Raw genomic sequence first — 18,749 nt, forward strand, 5'->3', positions numbered from 1 at the left:
AAAAGAGGAGGATGAATACATAAAACAAAAGAGAATGTTAACGGAGGAAAGAAGAAGTTCATCATTACTGCCAGGAACTAAAGTTAGAATCATTCTTGAACATAAACCACATGAAAAGGTAAGAAATCAGTTAAGTGATGATTATTATATCGTTGATTCCTCACAGGGTAATGGTTATTTAATTAAAGCAGCTGACCATTCGGTTGCGTTTTATCCACGATTTCGATTAGTTGAAAGCGAAAATGGAAGATTAGCTAAAACGGTTGATGAAGCGAAAAGAGGTATAGTTAATAAAATTGTGAGTTATGATGAAGACAAAGATGAATACACTGTCATTTATGAAGGAGGTGTGGATGATAAAATTCCTTCTACAAATTTGAGAGAGTCAAAGCCAACACATCTGGGACCATTAGAGCGGGAGTACTGGAAAGATAAAAATATGCCAGAAAGAATAAGAAAATTCTTCTAAACTAAATATATTTTATGTCTGAAGTTAATTAGTTAATAATGTAGCGGATGAACTGCAGAAATATATTTTATCGTAAATGATTAGATCTAACCCGATATCTAACCCGATTTCTACCCTCATGAATTTTCATGAATTTCCTTAAGATAGAAAAAATAAAGTTAGTTTTATTTTTATTTATTTTTTTTATTTTGTATGTAAGAACAAAAATGTCAGTCGAAGCACAGACGTTCACGAACAAATCTAATGGCGAAACATTCACAAAAGGCACTTATAACGGTATTGAAGTCTTACGTAGAGACAAGGATGATTACATTAATGCAACAAAGATGGCAAGAGAAGCGGGAAGGTTAAACCATTTAAACAGATTTCTCAATAGTGCTAAAATGCAGGAAATTCTTGAGTTTTGGTTGAAAGAATACGGTCAAGCCAAAAGTGGCTCGACCTCAAAACAAGCATTTTATGAGCTTACAAAGGGTGTCATGAATGAATTCAAAGGTATTTACATACATCCTGACCTCGTTCATTTTGTTGCTGAATGGTGCTCTGTAAAGTATGCATTTTATGTCAAAGATATTATGGACTCCATAGACAAGAAAGTTCATGAGAAATTAGATGAAGAAGAACTTGAAGATACAGTAGAGAATGCTAAACCTTTGTTTGAAGAAGAAGTTAGAAAAATGCATGAAAAACAATTAGAACATGAACGTGAGATATGTTATGGTTATAGAGATTCTCCATACGAACTAGACCAATGGGAACAAGAAGATTTAAAGAGAGAATTTAGAGAATATGAACTCGCTAAGATAGCATTAGAAGCTGCAGAAAAGAAGTTAAAAGTTTGGGGTCGTTTTGTACAAAAATATTGTGAGTAAATGAACCATTTATTTTTATCATAAACGACCAAAAAATATATTTTATCGTTAATGGTTTCAGTGTCACCACGTCACCATGTGTCACCTGGTTAATTAACTTCTTTTAAAAATGATGACAGTATGACATTTAGACAACAGGTACGAAAGGAGGAAGGCATTTATGAATTATTTTTGAATAACTGATGGTGTCACCACGTCACCATGTGTCACCAGGTTAATTAATTTCTCTTAAAATTACTGACAGCATGACATTTAGACAACAGTCCAGGAAATAAATTTTATCGTTTATGTTTACGTTAATGTTTCGTAAATGTTTTCATTAATTATGAACGTGTCACCATGTCACCATGTCACCAGGTTAATTAACTTCTTTTAAAAATGATGACAGTATGACATTTTGACAACAGTCCAGGAAATTTGATGCAGTCCAAAAATAAAGTTAGTTTTAAAATTATTTTTATTTTTTTATTCCTATATAAATGACAGCAACAAACAACAACAGCAACTATATCGTTTCTGATGAAAAAGTTATTGATTCATTAGCTGAGGAATTAGTTACGGCAGAAACTAAAACCCTCAACGAAAGAATTGGTGAAAACAAGATTGATTTACATAACTACCTCAAACACGATGGAGGAAGAGGAAGGAAAACTGGTATGGCTTTATTAGTAAATAAAATTTCAAATTTAACGATTATGGATGTTGATATCAATAAATCATACAATGATGAACTTAAAGAAACGGTTAGAAAAGATATTTTATCAAAACTTTCGGATCAAGATGTTATCGTTAAAACCGCTTCAGGAAGTCTTCACATTTATTGTAACACTAATTTCTTCTATTCAGTTTCGAACAGAATGATTAAATGCTATTCCTGCAATGATTATGATATTGACATAATGACTTCTATGGATGATTCAAAGCGTTCTTTAGTAGTTATGGCTGATTCAAGAGTTCGCAAGAATGCAACAGAACCAATCAATACATACTCATTCATTCGTGGAAGTTATGACTCGACCATAACTAGAACCGTAAACGATATATTAAATGATTTGAATATTAAGGTAAGAGTTGAACAGAAGAACGAAGAAATAAAGACTATCATGAATGAAAACAAAGATGTAAACATTGACGATAAACTTGCCCAGAGCATAGTTGATGGCATCAGTGATTTTGAAGTACATAATGACGGTGGAAACATGAATTTAGAAAAAGAAGTTACATTATTCACACTGTTTCAAGCAATTAATTCGTTACCTAATCATTTAATTAATGAAGCATACGATAACGTTTATAACTTCTGCAGTTTAATTGAAAATGCAAAAAGTAATTTTGAAAAAGCACGTAGTAGATATGCACATTTAATGACTTCTCCATTTGTTTTAGTGAAGATTCTAAAACTATATCAAAAGGAATATTATGATGAATATGTTTTACCTTTATTACGTAAGCCAAAAATAACATTTGATATCAAACTTGATGATTCATTCTTGATAACAGATATTAGACGCAAGGCTGAAAATCATCAGTATAAAAACAGTTCTGAAGTAATTGAGGATTTATCACGTGTAATCCGTTTTGTAGATTGTGGAAACAAATATTTCATTCAAAAGGACTATAATATCACGAAAATGAATCAAATATCATTCGTTCTTCAATCAAACATGAAAGAGTCACTCAAAATGATTAAATTATTTAAAGAAGAAGGTAAAACCATAACAGCATGGGACGTACTACTAAATCAATTATCCTCATTAACCGTTAAGGGTGTTTGCTTTAAATCTGATTCTCCAGATGTTTTCTCAACGTTTAAGGTTATAAATACAACGTTCTCGAAAAACCAGATTACTCAAAAATTGAGATGTTTATGAATTTCATTAAAGAAGCCATTTGTGATAATAACGATGAAGTGTATAAATACCTTCTCGGCTGGATTGCATCAATGATTCAACATCCTGGAATCAAGAATGAAACAGCAATTATTTTGAAAGGACTTCAGGGAACAGGTAAAAACAGATTTACAGACATTATTTCTGAACTTCTCGCCGGTTATTCATGTAAAAACATTACCGAAATAAGTGAGCTAACGGGTAATTTCAATTCAGTAGTTGAGAATAAAATGTTTCTTGTACTTAATGAACTCAAGAATGTAGGTGAAGACAGACTCGCAAACTTCAACGCTTTGAAATCAATTATTACGGATAATGAGATTAGAATTAATGAAAAGAATCAACCCAGAAGAACTGCCCAGAATGTTACAAACTTCATTTTCGTAACTAACAACGTCTACCCTGTCAAAATTGAAGTTGGAGACAGAAGATACGTAGTTTTAAGAGTTAATGGTAAATTTAAGGGTCAATTTGATTACTTCAAGAATTTAATGGATTCATGCACTAAGGAATTTTATGATAATTTACTGACGTATTTTATGCAATATGACCTTTCATCATTTAATGTACGAATCATACCGATGACTGAAGCCAAACAAGATTTAATAGAATTATCAACAAATCCTTTAGATGAATGGATAAATACACATTATGATGAATTGTGTGCAGGTATGACGTGTAAAAATGCTCTATTGCTGCAAACCATCAGACATGAAAGACAAAAACTTTCAAATGAGCATTAAGGATAAATGTGATAGGAAACAGAGAAGAATAGATGGTAAACAAACATGGTGTTATGTTTTGAAAGAAGAAATGAAAGGATTATATAAACAGGTTGAACCAAACGATAATGAGGATTCATTTACTGACGATGAAATACCTGTAAATGAAGCTTTATAAAGTATGATTTGAATTTATTTTTGCATTAATCCTGCTGTGATGTCAAAATGTCATGCTGTCAGTAATTTTAAGAGAAATTAATTAACCTGGTGATACATGGTGACGTGGTGGCACCATCAGTTATTCAAAAATAATTCATAAATGCCTTCCTCCTTTCGTACCTGTTGTCTAAATGTCATACTGTCATCATTTTTAAAAGAAGTTAATTAACCAGGTGACACATGGTGACGTGGTGACACCTTCAGTTATTCAAAAATAAATTTTCTTATAAAGCTTCAGGGTCTATTTCCTCAATTACTTCACTTCCTTCTTCATCATATTCAATCGTTGCTTCCTCAATTACTGGTAGGAGCTTATTGATTATATCTTTATTCGTTATTGTCTTCAGAGATGAAGGATAATATTTCACAACTACTTCACCTTTCTTGTATTCTTTCTGCTGCGATAAATCTAAAACAATGCTGAAAAATTCAACGTTAGAGTTCTTCATAATCGTATAATGTGTATCTTTGATATTTACAAATATTCCTTTCTGTTTAAGTAATACTGCTATTTCATGTGGTGTGTAACGTTTTCTGTCAATAATGATAGTGTATGGTTTAACGAACTGACCGTATTTAGATTCTTTCACAAACTTTTTATTGAATATAACGTTCACGTTTATCGCGTTACTGAACTCACCCTTAACAGCAGTAGCGAGAGCATTGTATGAATAGAACTTGTATTCAGACATTATTTTATTAAAATTAAAAATATAAATTATTTTAAAAAATTAAGTTTATTTTTAAATTATATTTTTTACGGAAAATATTTTTTTTATTTTCCATAATAGATGTATAAAAAGCTATCTAGATTAGACCATGAAGAAATTAAGAAGTTATTGAAGAATGCTGACATTGAAGTTAGCAAAAGATATGCGACTAACAAATCTTCATTAGCTAAATACCTCAATGATTACAGAGGTGTAGTCACTTACGAGAAAATAATGATTACATTAATAACAAAACATTTCCTTTAAATGATGTTCAGGTTAATTTATATCATAAACAAGCGGTACCGAAGGAAGTAAGCAGGAAATTATGATATGATAATGTTGATGTAGGTGAAACGAGAAAGAAGAAAAGCGATGAAGAAAAGAAAAATATAGCTGTAAAGTATGCAAAAGCAATTGCACAATTACGCAAAGCAAACGAAGTTATTAAATCTATAGATGATAAAGCTCTCGATGACGAAAAATGGTTAAAGAAGGATGAAAATAATAAACGCAAAAATGTTAAAGCAGGAAATAGAATCATAGATTTTAATATTCGTGAACTCAATGAAGAAAACAGAAATTACCTACATGAACGTTTCGGTAAAATGTTTATTAGGCTTCTGCAGAAGATAAAAGTAAATTCACAGCAAAAATGGATGATTTGTTATAAACTCGATGGTAAATTTACTAATTCAACATTGAATATCGAGAACATCGGAGCTTTGCTTCATCAGTTAAAGCAAGAAAACTTTATAACAGAGATTGAAGCAAACGCAGCCGGAATAATTGAAAAACATTATGATTTCTTCATGACAAATATTAAGAACCTCGAAGAAATTAAAATGTATGATTTAACTGAATATGAAGGATTAACGATGAGCGATATTAAGAAAGGTAAGCCACAGAAGAGAGAAAAAAGAGATGAAAAATTAACAGCACGTCAGCAAAGATTATTAAACAGACTTAAAGAAATAGGAGATAAACAGGATATAGATGATTTTTGGAATGAAATTCTTGATGAAAAGAGAACGAATAAAAAGAGAAGTGGTGAGTTTTGGAAGTATCTTTGCAGATTACCTATAAATCTTGAACGCTATCAAATTTTCAATGAACTTAACAAAAGAACTGCTAAGTTGATGACAGAAGATAACTGCTTCGTTTATGCTTGCATTCAGGCTGGAGTTGATGAGCAGACGGTAGACCACATGCGTGAAGTTATTAGAGTTAGAGATTTTCCACAAAGTAAGATTCAGGAAATTTCTAACGCAACAGGCATAGCATTTAATGTTACCATTGGTTATTTCAATGACTCTAGACATAATGAAATAAAGAGATATATACCAAAAGAATGTGAAACTGTTCGAACTATTGACTTACTTCTTGTTGAAGACCATTACATGTTAAATGAAAGATTACCTATGACAACATATTTTATCATAAATTATAACGAAATTCTCAAATCATTAGGCGGCTGGAATATTGAGCGTCAAATGAAAATATATAAGAAAAGGGAAAATAGATTTGTTATTGATTCTACGCGAACAACTCCTTTATGGGATATTTTGAAAACATTAAGAGAGTGCAATTACTTTGAACCGTTATCTTATGGTGAACTTTTCACTTATACAACAGATTTATATAAACAAAAACTTGCACCGTTTAAAGATTTAAATTATACCCCGAACTACTGTGTTCAGTTAAAGAAAAAGTCTGAAAGTAAAGATAGTGATAAATCAAAACAAAAATTCATTCCTGAACACATTTTCTTCGCTGACTTTGAATGTAGCACTGATGGAGTTCATAAAGCCTTTAACATTTGTTATGATAGTGAAGATGGAAAGATTAGCGAAAGCATTTGGGGTCAAAATTGTGCAACAAAATTTTTAGAAAGAATTCCTGATAAAAGTTTAATATATTTTCATAACCTCAGTTATGATATCAATTTCATTTTAAGACATTTAACAGAAATTAGCGGAACACCAATTATTAAGGGTTCTAGAACAATGCAGATAACGGGAATATATAAAGGTAAAGCAATCATTATTAAAGATTCATACACTGTTATAAATAAGAAGCTTAAACTATTTCCTGAAATGTTTCATTTGCAGTGTGGTGAAAAGGAAGTATTTCCGTATCAATATTATTCAAGCTCTTTATTAGTTAATGATAACAAAACTGGCGTAATTTCTGAAGCGTGTAAGTTTGTAAAAGATATTGAAACGTTCATGAAAAACATAGATTTAATCGAAAACTGCAGAATAGATGAAAACCATTTCGATTTAGAAAAATATAGCTCATTTTATTGCAAACAGGACGTAAGGATTTTAAGAGAAGGTTTTGTTAAGTTCAGAAATGATATATTGAAAGAGTTTGATTTAAACGTTTATGATTACGTTAGCATTTGTTCAATCGCTAAAAACTTTTCGAAAACAGAGTATATTTCCCGAATGGAAATTTATATGACCTTTCAAATAAACCAAGAGAATTTATTTCACGCTGTATTCAAGGTGGAAGATGTATGCTGTCAGATAACATGAAACAAAAGAGCGAAAAGAAACTCATTGCTGACTTCGATGCTGTTTCATTATATCCTCAGCTATCGCGAGACTTTATACTTTAGAAGGAATTCCAAAGGTTATGAAGAAAGAAATGTTAAACAGTATATTTGAAACATTTATTCGATGATGACCAGGGCGAGCCTGAAGGTGAGAAATTCATTTCCGGATTCTTTGTTTTAATAAAAATAACCGAGATTAAGATTAAAAGGCACTTTCCATTAATAACAGTAGATCCAGAATTAAACCCGGAGCTAAAGGTTCCAAGAAGTTCTAACACATGCTGTTTAATGTATGTGGACCACATAGCTTTGCAGGATTTAATAAAATATCAGGGCATCAGCTGCGAAGTATTACAGGGTTACTACTACGATGAAAAAAGAGATTTTAGAATAAGAGATGAAGTAAAGAAATTGTTTGAATTGAGATTAAAGTATAAGAAGGAAGAAAATCCGCTACAAGAAAATATTAAATTAATTTTGAACAGTATTTATGGAAAAACTATTTTGTCCCCGATAGAGTCGAAAATTAAAATCATTGATGATAAAGATGCTGTTAGGTATACCATCAGAAATTATAACCATATCATTAAATTTGAAGGTTTAGATGGTTCGGATAAAACTATTTTCAAACTAACTAAAAGCATTTGCAGACACTTTAACTTTTGCCCCTTAGGTGTTAATATCTTATCTATGTCGAAACGTATCATGAATGAAGTATTTTGCACTGCTGAGGATATGGGACTTCAAATCTTCTACCAGGACTGTGATAGCATGCATATTTTCAATGAAGACATACCACGTTTAGCTCGGGAATTTCAGAAAAGATATGGTCGTGAATTAATAGGAAAGAATTTAGGTCAGTTTCATTCAGATTTTGCAGAAATCACAAAAGATAAACAAAGTTTAGCTTACAAGTCGATATTTTGTGGAAAGAAGACTTACATAGACCTTTTAATAAATGACATTGGTGAAGTTGCATTTCATGCACGTATGAAAGGCGTAAAACAAGATGTCATTGCTTTAACCGCTAACGAAATGTTTCCTGACGCAGTACAATGCTATTATAATGAAGATAAGAACATTCATATTCCTCAGGGAAAATATGATAAAGATTCTGAGTTCAGTATAATGAAATTATATCAAGCCCTTCACGATGGTCAGGAAATCGCATTTGATTTATGCAAATCAACAGCACCCTGTTTTGAAGAGAAGTTTAACTTTTCAATAACGACTAAAAATACTTTCATCAGGAAATTAAAGTTCTGAAGTCATTTATGATATAATATATTTTTATCGTTCAAGACAAAAATAAACTTTTCATATTAAATTATGTAAGCGTTTGAATTTACTATACGTAATGCATGTTCTTTTTCCATTAACATCATAAACGTTAACATATAATGAACCATTTATGTTTTCATTAATGTATAGTTCTTTATACTGACGACCGTTATAATAATAAAACAAATCTGCATTGATGTCGTAAAATAAATCCTCAAATTCATGATTTCCATAATGTGAAACAGTAATTGAATTTTCACTGATTTCATCAACGAAATTATATTCTACTCCATTTGCTTTACTTCTATTTCTATTATTTGTAGAACTTGAACACCAATGTAGATTATCAATCTTATTATTATTTCTTACTTTATCGTAATGGTCAACTTCCCCAAAACTACCAGGATTATCAATCCACTGAATAGCTATTAACCTATGCTTAAGATATTTTTTACCGTTAAGGGTTAATCTTATATATCCATTCTTTTCTTCATACTCACTGACAGTCTTTCCGTTTTTCTTTCTTATTATTTGATACGGATATTTTGTGTTAATTTCGTAATCTTCATCAGCTACTAATGTTTCCCAGTTATTATTTTCCATCGTTTTATAAAAATAAAAAAATCAGAAAATTAAAAATTAACTACATTTATTTTTTTTACTCTTCACCTCCATCAGCAGCTAAATTATAATCATCAATTATAACAACAGGGATGCCGGCTGGTCTAACTTGAATAGCGAAACAAGCATTTCTAAGAAATCCTAATAAAGGTTTGACAGTGTATTTTTCGCTTATATTTGTATCATCAGCTTTAACACCTAATTTATATGTAATTGGTGCCGTTGATGTTTGACCCTGTTGAAATGTGAAATCAGTTTCCGTAGGGAATCCACAGAGGAAATGAGTGTTATCGTATGATTCATATAAATGTTTAACGCTTCCATCATCAATTAACGCCCTCATCACATCTTCATTAAATCCTATCATATCGTTATTTGTATTGCATGCATTAGCAACCATTTCATAGAAACAGGACCATAAGAGCTTCGGGTTCAGCTGGCATACTTCCATAAGCACCCATTGATAATTGAAGGGTTTCAAATTGAGGATTTTCGAAATTTACGATATAATTATCATTCTTCCTAAATAAAGCCCAAATGCTTTTAACGTTAATTGGTGTATAAGCTGCTGTGAAAGTTGCTGATGGTGAACCTTTACTGAACGAACCGTCCATAGGAATCCAGTCCATTACTTTAATTGGAAAACATAAAGCTTGTGATGTATAATGATCGACTAATTCAGTGTAAATATTTGGATCGAGTGAAAATGCTTTAGGATGAATGAAGCAATCAATGAATTCAGCTGATTTCTTCGTTAATCTTTGTTCAACTGTTGAAACAGTAATTTCACCATTTGATTTGAAACTGCTGTTATCATATTGAATGGTTCATTCCATGGAACAAATTTATTAGTTGGTGGGCATAATTATCTTTTACCTGACTGATTAAAGAAGGATTATGAGCTAAAATATCTTCTACCGGCAGTGCTGTTACCTGGAATGCATCGCTACTAAATTTAACCTTTAACTGAATGTTGCCTGCAAAAGCAGGAATAAATCTAATAACTTCTAGAATAAGGAATTTACGACATGGAATCTTTATTTTAATGTCAAAATTAATTTCAGCTCCTGCAACTAAAGGTCCTGAGATAATTTGACCTGTTCGAACTGTTCCAGAACGTTTCCATACATCTTTATGTCTCGTTTTTGAGAAAACATCAACTTTCTTTATTTGTTCTGTAGTCTGTGAATTAGAAATGATATATGCTTCTTCTCTTGCGTTATCCTGACTATAAATAACTCTTCCATTTGCTAATAACTGATATGCTTCAATGGTGTAAATTGATTCATCAAAAACGCCAAAGAAACCTGGAGAATTAGTATTTGGAATTGATGAAGCCAGTAATAGCTTTATCCAGGATATATTTACTTTTATAGGTAGTTGTAAGGAATGTGTTATAAAGGTCTAGCATATTTTCACCTGGCGGAGATAAATTGAATGTGACCCAGTTATGATCCTTTGCGCTTCCTGGTTGTGATGGAATTTTTGCATCGATATATCTTCTATTAGTATCACCAATATTAATTGCATTATCGATTACCTCAAAATATGAACGAATTTGATGGATATGTTCAGCTGGTGTAAATTCGTTAAGCTGTTCGTTTTGCATGTTTTATGTTAGATAAAAATATTTATTTAGTTTAATATTCTAACTCTTCTTCTTAGTTGAGGAATTTGTTTCTTTTGTTCAATAATTTCATGTTTTACGTTTTTCACAAACTCTTCATTAATTTTGGTTTCCTGCTCTTTTACTGGTGGGTCTGGATTTTTTGATTCCGTTTGCTTTTCAATGAAATTTACAAATTTAGCTATTAATTCTTGATTCGTTATCGAAAGTACATCGGGTTTAGGTTCTGGTTTAGGTTCTAGTTTAGATTCCGTTTCCTTTATCGTGGGCTTTGTCCTGACAGCCTCACTGTCTTCCGCTTTTGTTTCAAGTTTAGGTTTTATATCTATTTTATCAGTTTCTGAATTCGTTAATGGAACTCGTCTTTTTCTTACATAAATTTTTCCATCTTTACTTGTTGATACATAATATAATGGATGCTGAATTCCTCTTGCATCATTTAATATAATCGATTGTCTCTCAGATTTTGATAGGCTCATATTTAATTCAAATAAAATTTTTAAATTTTGAATTTTTTATCGGTAATCAAATGAGTCAGGGATTAGATATTGAAGCCATCAAAAAAGAAATTCGTGAGCAGATATTAACAGAACTAAAGACATAAAAAACAGAAGAAAAACCACAAAAACCAAAAAGGAAATTAAGTGAAAAGCAGTTAGCCGCATTAGCTGCAGGAAGAGAGAAGAACCCAAGAATGAAAGCAAAAAGAGAACGTGAGGCTAAAGAAAAAGCTGAAAAGGAAAAGGTTCAAGAGGCTCATTGAGCCTCATGAGGGTCGAAGACCCTTTTCCATTGAGAAGAAAGAATAAATGATATATTTTTGTTTGTAATAAATGTATAGACAAGTACCTTTAACAGTTGCTTTCAGTTCTGAAAACGAAAATGCCAAAATAAATGGAAATAGAATTACCTTTAAACTACCTATTGACTGGACTGTGAATATAAATGAAAAATATATTGGTTTATCAAATATGTATATAACGCGAGGATTTAGAAAGGTTGAATTTGAGCTTGAAGTTGTTGTTATAAACGATACACAAGAATTTAAGCAAACTATTCACATATATAAATATTTCAAAGACGACACAACATTATATGAATGCATGAATGATTTTAATGAAATTTTCGAAAAGAAATTTAACAAAAACGCTTTAGGATTAAATGTGTATCTTGATAAATTAGGTGAAGAAGGAATTCAACCACAAATTATAGACTTTCATTATGAATTTATTGAACAAATAGATGATTCACATACATGCACATTTGTTATATACTCGCCGTTTAATGAAGTAGCAGAAAAGAGACAAAGTGATTTTAGGATAGGTTTTAAAATTTCTCAGTATAATGAAGACTTCATGAATGTATTTAATTATAAACCCGGAGAAGAACGAACAGTGTTATCACCAATAATAACATATAATGTCTGGGACAGAAAACAAGTCATTTTATATTCAAATATCGCTAAAGGGGTTGAAAATGAATTTATCGGTCATACTAGAGCATCACCATTAACAAATATTAAATATTATAAGTTATCAGGAAATAATAGAGAGTTTTGGATTGATATGTATTCTACACACGATCATAAATGCCCCGTTGTGTTACCCGAAGACGGAAAGGATGTTTTCTTCCTTGAGGCTCAGTTACTGAATTCAACTATCGCAACTTTATAAGAAAATTCACAGGGTTAGAAATGAGGTTAGATATCGGGTTAGATCTACCCTAAGCCGCGTAGCGGCGAGATGGGCTCAAAGAGCCCTCTAAATTAATTTTATCATTTATGAAAAATTTAGTATATACAGAAATTAAAAAATTTTTGAGTTAATTTATTTTTAAGTTTATTTTTACTCTGGGTGTTAAAATCTATGATAAAAAAAATAAATAAAAAATTTTAACGTTAATTTTTAAGTTTATTTTTTAAAAATTATTTTTTTATTTTGTGAAGTGTCAAAAATTTGAACGTTAATTTTTAAGTTTATTTTTTAAAAATTATTTTTTATTTTTGTAAATGTCAAAATATTTTACGTGTCAAACGGTTTTTTGCAGATTCTAGTAATTTGAGTACTAAGGGGCGTAGACCCTTGGTACCCAATTACATGATACTAACTGTAGGTGTTGATTCAATCTTTGAGATAGGATGGATTAATAGAGAGATTCTTCCGCATTCGAAACAATCATTCAATGTATTATTAGTTATTGGCAAATATACAAGAATTCCACCTATAATAAAGCTCGATGACTTGGAAACATTCAGAATCAAAGATGACACTGTCACTGTAACTGGAGAATATTCTTCAATCTATGATGATAGCATAATTACACTTAAGTACAAGTATGGAGATACAGACACAGAACATACTGTTGAGCAACATTCTGTCAAAGAAAATGGAAGTCAAAAGCATTTTTCATTCGATTTTATTGCTGGACCAGAAAGAACAAAGAATTTGATTGTTTGGGTTGAAGATGAAGATCATAGAAAGTCCGAAGAAGTGAGCAAAGAAATAACAGCAAATGTAATTCCAACTATTTCCTTTGCAAAAGAACCAGTAAAGACATGTTTGATTGGGGATGAAATTCCCTTCGAAATTCAAGTAAATGATGATAAAAGCGCAAAAATAACATATGAATTTGGTGGAAAAAAGTTTGAAGAAGAGGAATTCACAATACTTGAGAACACCCCACAAACTAAGAAGTTCACATTGAATACAAAGGAGTTGGATGAAGGCAAATACAAACTTGCAATTACTGTTGTTGATAATGATAATTGTAAATGCAAGAGTGACATTTCATTTGAAATACAAGTTAACAATCATCCAAGACCCATCTTTGAATCAGGACCAAATGTCACATATCCATTAAAGATTGAACCAGGAAGTCAAGTATCAATATCAATGAAAGTAAAGAATCCATCTACAATCAACTATACATTCAAAGCAGAAATTAATGGAGAAATTTACGAATTTGTTATTCCACCTACAGAAAATAATGAAGCCACAGATTACTCATTTAACATAACAATTCCAGAGAAATCAGAAAATGCAGATAACAAAGTTGTTATATTCATTATGGATGACAGAAATAAAGAAGTAAGTAAAATTGAAAAGCCCAATGACAAAAAAGAGCAAACAGAAGAAGAGGATCATAGTAAACCTGAAGGCAATACAACATCCGGAGGTGATAATGCAACAGAACACGATGCCAAAAAGAAGAAGAAGCAAATATACATGATAATTGGCGCAGCAGTTGGAGCTGTAGCTCTAATTACTTTAGTAAGTTTACTAATATTCTTCCTTGCAGCAGGAAAACGAAATGAAGAAGAAGAGGAAGAAAACGAAAAAGATCAATATATTGATGCTGTGGATATCAATGAAGAAACTGTTATATCCGCAGAAGATGGTAGAAGCGCAATAAATTCACAAAAAGTTTTCACTCTTGATGTTGAGAACGGTAATGAATTCACACAAGAAGAGTTTGTGTTGTAACAAAAAATATAAAGTGTTTATTTTAATGAAACAAATAAAAATATATGAATAAATTTATTTTTCGTTTTTTTGATCAAACTTATATGGATTATTAATATAAATAGTATAAAAGATGAATTGTAATAGAATTACCAAAAATTTTGCTAATTATTCTGATTTTATAATTTCATTATGATATGAAGTAATAAATATATTTAACATTTGTACTAATTGGTCTTTTTAAGTTCATGGAATGGTGAAGCTTTGTTCTGGAATGCACTTAATATTTCAAATTAGATTTTATCAATTTATGGCACATATTTCACGCTTTCAGTATAATGTTGAATCACTATTAAAATATCTTAAATTTGAATAACATTACCATTTTTCATTACATGAATATGACATAATTGCTCTTATGAACTATGATATGCTACTTCAATATCATAAGCAATACATCTGACATAATATAATTGATTTTTATAAATGTTTTCTTTTTCAAATTCCGTTATTTGCAAAACCATATCTGGTTCATGGCCTTATCTAACAATCCTAGCGACAAGAAGCATTAAAATTATAATGTTTCTCTTTAATTTTTAGTCGTTTGAGAAAAATAACTTTGATAAATGCATGAATGCAATTTCAGTATTTAAAAAAGTATCTACGACAAATAATAATTTCCACTATTATATTTAATCGATTTTATATTTAGAGCTTCTCAATATAACAAAAAAATGTAAAAAAGGCCACAAAATTATATTAGTTTATAAATTGAAAAATCAATACCTATTACTTATAACAAACTGATATTATAAACTAAGGATGTCAATTTGGAAGAAAAGTGAGAAAATTCCTAAAATGCTAAAAATGAATTTTCCAAACATATTTTTTTATCTCATTTTTTTGATTTTGAAAAAAATTTGGAGAGAAGAACTCTTCGTTTTTTGAAATTTTATCACGATGGTTTTTAAAGTATATTAGACACATGTATTGATATTACTATTTTTGTATATTTTGAGAGAAAATCCCTAAAAAGTGAGAAAATCTAAGACGGTTTGAGAAAATATATAAACTATTGAAAATTTGAATTAAACTTCTAATTTGGAAAAAAGAAATTTGGAAAGAAGAAAAATCAAAAATCGAGATTTAGACTCAGCATCAAATGGAGAACAAAATGTTTCTTCATATGAAGGGAAAAAATTTTCTGTGAAGAAATAGAGTTTTTAAAATTTTATTGTATGTAATGAAATAAACAAATATTAAAATTATTTTTTGATAACAAGAAAATTCCCAACAGAAAATATTTGAGACAAAGAAAAAAAGAAAATTGAAAAATATTACTCTCCTTTATATTTCATGAGATTTTAATTTATTCTCATAAAATTGACAATTTATACGTTTAGATGAAAAATAAGTGATTTTGGTTGAAATAAAAATTACTATTTGCTTACAGCTATCAAATAGATTTTTGCTATTTTGATTAAAAATTTGTTAATCAAATTAATAAATTTTTTCTAAATATCTTAAATATCTGGATCACTCACATATACAATGAATTGAACGATAAAAATAATACAAACTCAACTAAGTTTCCTGTCTTTCAACTAAAAAAAATTATGCAAATTAAATTAAATTGTTTATTCAAATATAAAACAAAGATGAAGTAATTACAGTTATCATAAACTTTATGAATAACTCTGTAATTGGTTCAGATTTTCGTAAAAATATTTTATTAATATCGATAAGAATACGTTTACCTACTATCACAACATATCGATAAACAAGAGTAGAGTGATTTTTATCATCGAAACTTTTTAAAAGCTGTAAGCTGGAAGTAAAAATCTTGTTTTTTCTGAGTTAGTTGTAGAACGATTGATGCACGAGTTATCATTGTGATGTAGAAGGATGTCAATGTACTGACTGAAGGATATGAAGTGAATTGAATTTCATTGAATTTCAATTTGATCAAAATTTGTTGAAATGATATGAATGTGTCAACTTCTGTATCACTCTCTTTCACTCCTTCCCTATTTTTTCGAGAACGAAGCTAGCTCAGCTTTCGCTGAGCGATTTGACACTTTTGATGCCCTAAACGTACATACTCTCAAATTTATCGAAAAAATTATACCACGTAAACTAGTATATTCTTATTTTAAATATGATATTATCCTTAGAATCCACACTAGAATATATTTAAATCAACTTTTTAAAAAGTTCGAATCCTGCGCGTCTCACTTTTTAAATTTTCCAAAAGGAAAATTATATTCTCCTAAAATGAAAATAATTTTCCGAATTGACATCCTTATATAAACTTAATTTTTTGAATAATTTTTCAATATTTGAACAGTTTTCATCAGAATTTAAATCTTTTCTGTAAGCTTCTAATAAGAAACAACAAAATCTGATAGTATTCACTAACAGTGATTAAATAAAACAAATAAATTACTCACAAAATCTAGATTGAGAGGCGGTCAATGACTTTTGAGGGGAAATTAACGCATGGAATTTAATATTATTTAGGTTGATATTCTTGCTTATTATTTCAGAAAAAAATCTTAAAAATTTCAATATGAAAATTGAAAGCAATTCAAAAAATTGCTAACATGTAAATTTTAATATCCTATGCATAATTTCATATTTTGAACATTTTTTATTTTTGTTTAAAACTTAAAATTTTGCGAATTTAATATAATTTATAAAATATAATACGTATACATATTTAAAATACACTAAATTTAATTGTTAATTGACGTTTTTGGGAATGATTTTTATCAAAACATGCCTGAATCCGAAAATTTGAAAGAACGAATTACACAATCATATATGTAGAATTCAAAATACAAACTTAAAGATTGTATACGTTTAAAATTATTCAGATTGTGTTTGATTTCCACTCATTCTGTTTCTTTTGAACTCTAACACTAACATTTCATGATGATTACATGATCCATTTATACATGGTTGAATTGTTCCAGATTCTACCAGAAAATCAATCCAAATTTCTCAATGCATTCATGTTGATTGGACAAAATTTAAAATTTATCAGCCTGTTTCCAGAGAAACTCATATATTCCCTAATGAAATGTAATTTTTGCTACATTTATTTCAATCAAATTTCAAAAAATTGACTGCAGAGCTTGAAAAGGTGATGAATCATGTTGTTATTAGATGTGTTGCATGCTAAGTAGTGTCAACGATAGAAATTGAGATCCTATTAATCGTCGAGGAAGTACAATTATTTTTTGGGCGAAAAAGTATCTTAAAATATGATTATTAATATGTTTTTAAAATAAAAAATTTGAAAGTTAATTTGAGATTCTCATATAATTTTTTGAATGAAAAAAATAAATATAGTCTATATGAGTTTTTGAATAATTACACTTGAGATATATCTAAAAAATAATTAAAAATAGAGTTTGAGAAGACTTTTCAAGGTGTAATGAAAAGTGTGATATAGAAAATAATTATAGATATTTTAATTTTATATATTGTGCTAAGCATTATATTAAATTTTTAGGAAAACACTTTTCATAAGTATTCAATATTTGAAAATACGCTCCAAAAAAGAATAGATTCTTTTATATTCGCTTATATAAAAGGAGACTCTCTATCAGATGCGAATGCCTGAATTCAGCACCTCTGATAGAGAGTTTCCTCTTATATAAGCAAATCTTTTTCATTCGTTTTTGTTAATATAAAAACATCAAAATCTACCAATATGAGAAATTAAACCCTGCGAGGCACCAGTCTAGAACTGGCACTTCGCAGGGTTGAATTTCTCTTGACAAAATACAATAATCAAGTGCTCCAAAGTTTTCAAATTTTTATTAGGAATAGGAGCCTACAATGCACTGATTATATATCAGTGCCTGGTAGGCTCCTATTCCTTCTCTAAATGGGAGAAACTTTGTTTGAATAAAATAACATGCGAACAAAGTTTCTCCCATTTAGAGTGGGATTTGGAGGGTGAGAGGTACATAGATAGACTATGTATCTCTCACCCTCCAATTCCCTCGGGAAAGTTCGAAAACTTTGGTGCAATCAGCAACGATTGCACCAAAGTTTTTGCGTTTAATTGAAGGAATTGCTCTTTATGATATATACAGTTACAATGCATATATCATAAGGAGCAATTCCTTCCAGATATCTGGCAAACTTCCACGCAATGGTTCACAATTGCGAACAAGTTTTGTCATTTGTCAAGAGAAATTAAACCCTGCGAAGCGCCAGTTCTAGACTGGCACCTCGCAGGGTTTAATTTCTCATATTGGTAGCTTTTTATGTTTTTATATTAACAATAACTCATGAAAAAGATGCT

At 30.0% G+C, this 18,749-nt stretch overlaps 5 protein-coding genes and 4 pseudogenes across 9 annotated transcripts, besides 2 other annotated features; 6 read left to right on the top strand and 3 right to left on the bottom strand.

The window, feature by feature from the left end:
* Window positions 1-12,640: part of a mobile genetic element that runs on past the window's edge.
* Window positions 1,045-1,341, top strand: TVAGG3_0517540 (uncharacterized protein; the record flags this gene model as incomplete). Its single annotated transcript, XM_001296983.1, has 1 exon — window positions 1,045-1,341. The coding sequence occupies one exon, from the start codon at window positions 1,045-1,047 to the stop codon at window positions 1,339-1,341; it is 297 nt and encodes a 98-aa protein (XP_001296984.1).
* On the top strand, window positions 1,821-4,130 carry TVAGG3_0517550 (annotated as a pseudogene). Its single transcript has one exon. A coding segment is annotated over exon 1 (2,310 nt).
* TVAGG3_0517560 (uncharacterized protein) lies at window positions 4,396-4,863 on the bottom strand (the record flags this gene model as incomplete). Its single annotated transcript, XM_001296982.1, has 1 exon — window positions 4,396-4,863. One exon carries the CDS (start codon window positions 4,861-4,863, stop codon window positions 4,396-4,398), a length of 468 nt encoding a protein of 155 aa, XP_001296983.1.
* On the top strand, window positions 4,963-5,402 carry TVAGG3_0517570 (annotated as a pseudogene). Its single transcript has one exon. A coding segment is annotated over exon 1 (440 nt).
* TVAGG3_0517580 lies at window positions 6,888-8,297 on the top strand (annotated as a pseudogene). Its single transcript has one exon. A coding segment is annotated over exon 1 (1,410 nt).
* Window positions 8,759-9,085, bottom strand: TVAGG3_0517590 (uncharacterized protein; the record flags this gene model as incomplete). The annotated part of the gene is made up of 1 exon (XM_051237132.1): window positions 8,759-9,085. A coding segment is annotated over one exon (327 nt), but the record flags the coding sequence as incomplete, so codon positions are not given.
* On the bottom strand, window positions 10,979-11,449 carry TVAGG3_0517600 (uncharacterized protein; the record flags this gene model as incomplete). The annotated part of the gene is made up of 1 exon (XM_051237133.1): window positions 10,979-11,449. The coding sequence occupies one exon, from the start codon at window positions 11,447-11,449 to the stop codon at window positions 10,979-10,981; it is 471 nt and encodes a 156-aa protein (XP_051094957.1).
* TVAGG3_0517610 lies at window positions 11,500-11,733 on the top strand (annotated as a pseudogene). The gene has a single exon. A coding segment is annotated over exon 1 (234 nt).
* Window positions 12,641-13,066: 426 nt separating the features above from the next.
* Window positions 13,067-13,748, top strand: TVAGG3_0517620 (uncharacterized protein; the record flags this gene model as incomplete). The annotated part of the gene is made up of 1 exon (XM_001293150.1): window positions 13,067-13,748. A coding segment is annotated over one exon (682 nt), but the record flags the coding sequence as incomplete, so codon positions are not given.
* Window positions 13,749-18,234: 4,486 nt separating this feature from the next.
* Window positions 18,235-18,532: a mobile genetic element.
* The last annotated feature ends 217 nt before the right edge of the window (window positions 18,533-18,749 follow it).

The sequence above is a fragment of the Trichomonas vaginalis genome, chromosome II (assembly GCF_026262505.1).
Source record: "Trichomonas vaginalis G3 chromosome II, whole genome shotgun sequence".
In the NCBI taxonomy this organism is placed as follows: domain Eukaryota; phylum Parabasalia; order Trichomonadida; family Trichomonadidae; genus Trichomonas; species Trichomonas vaginalis.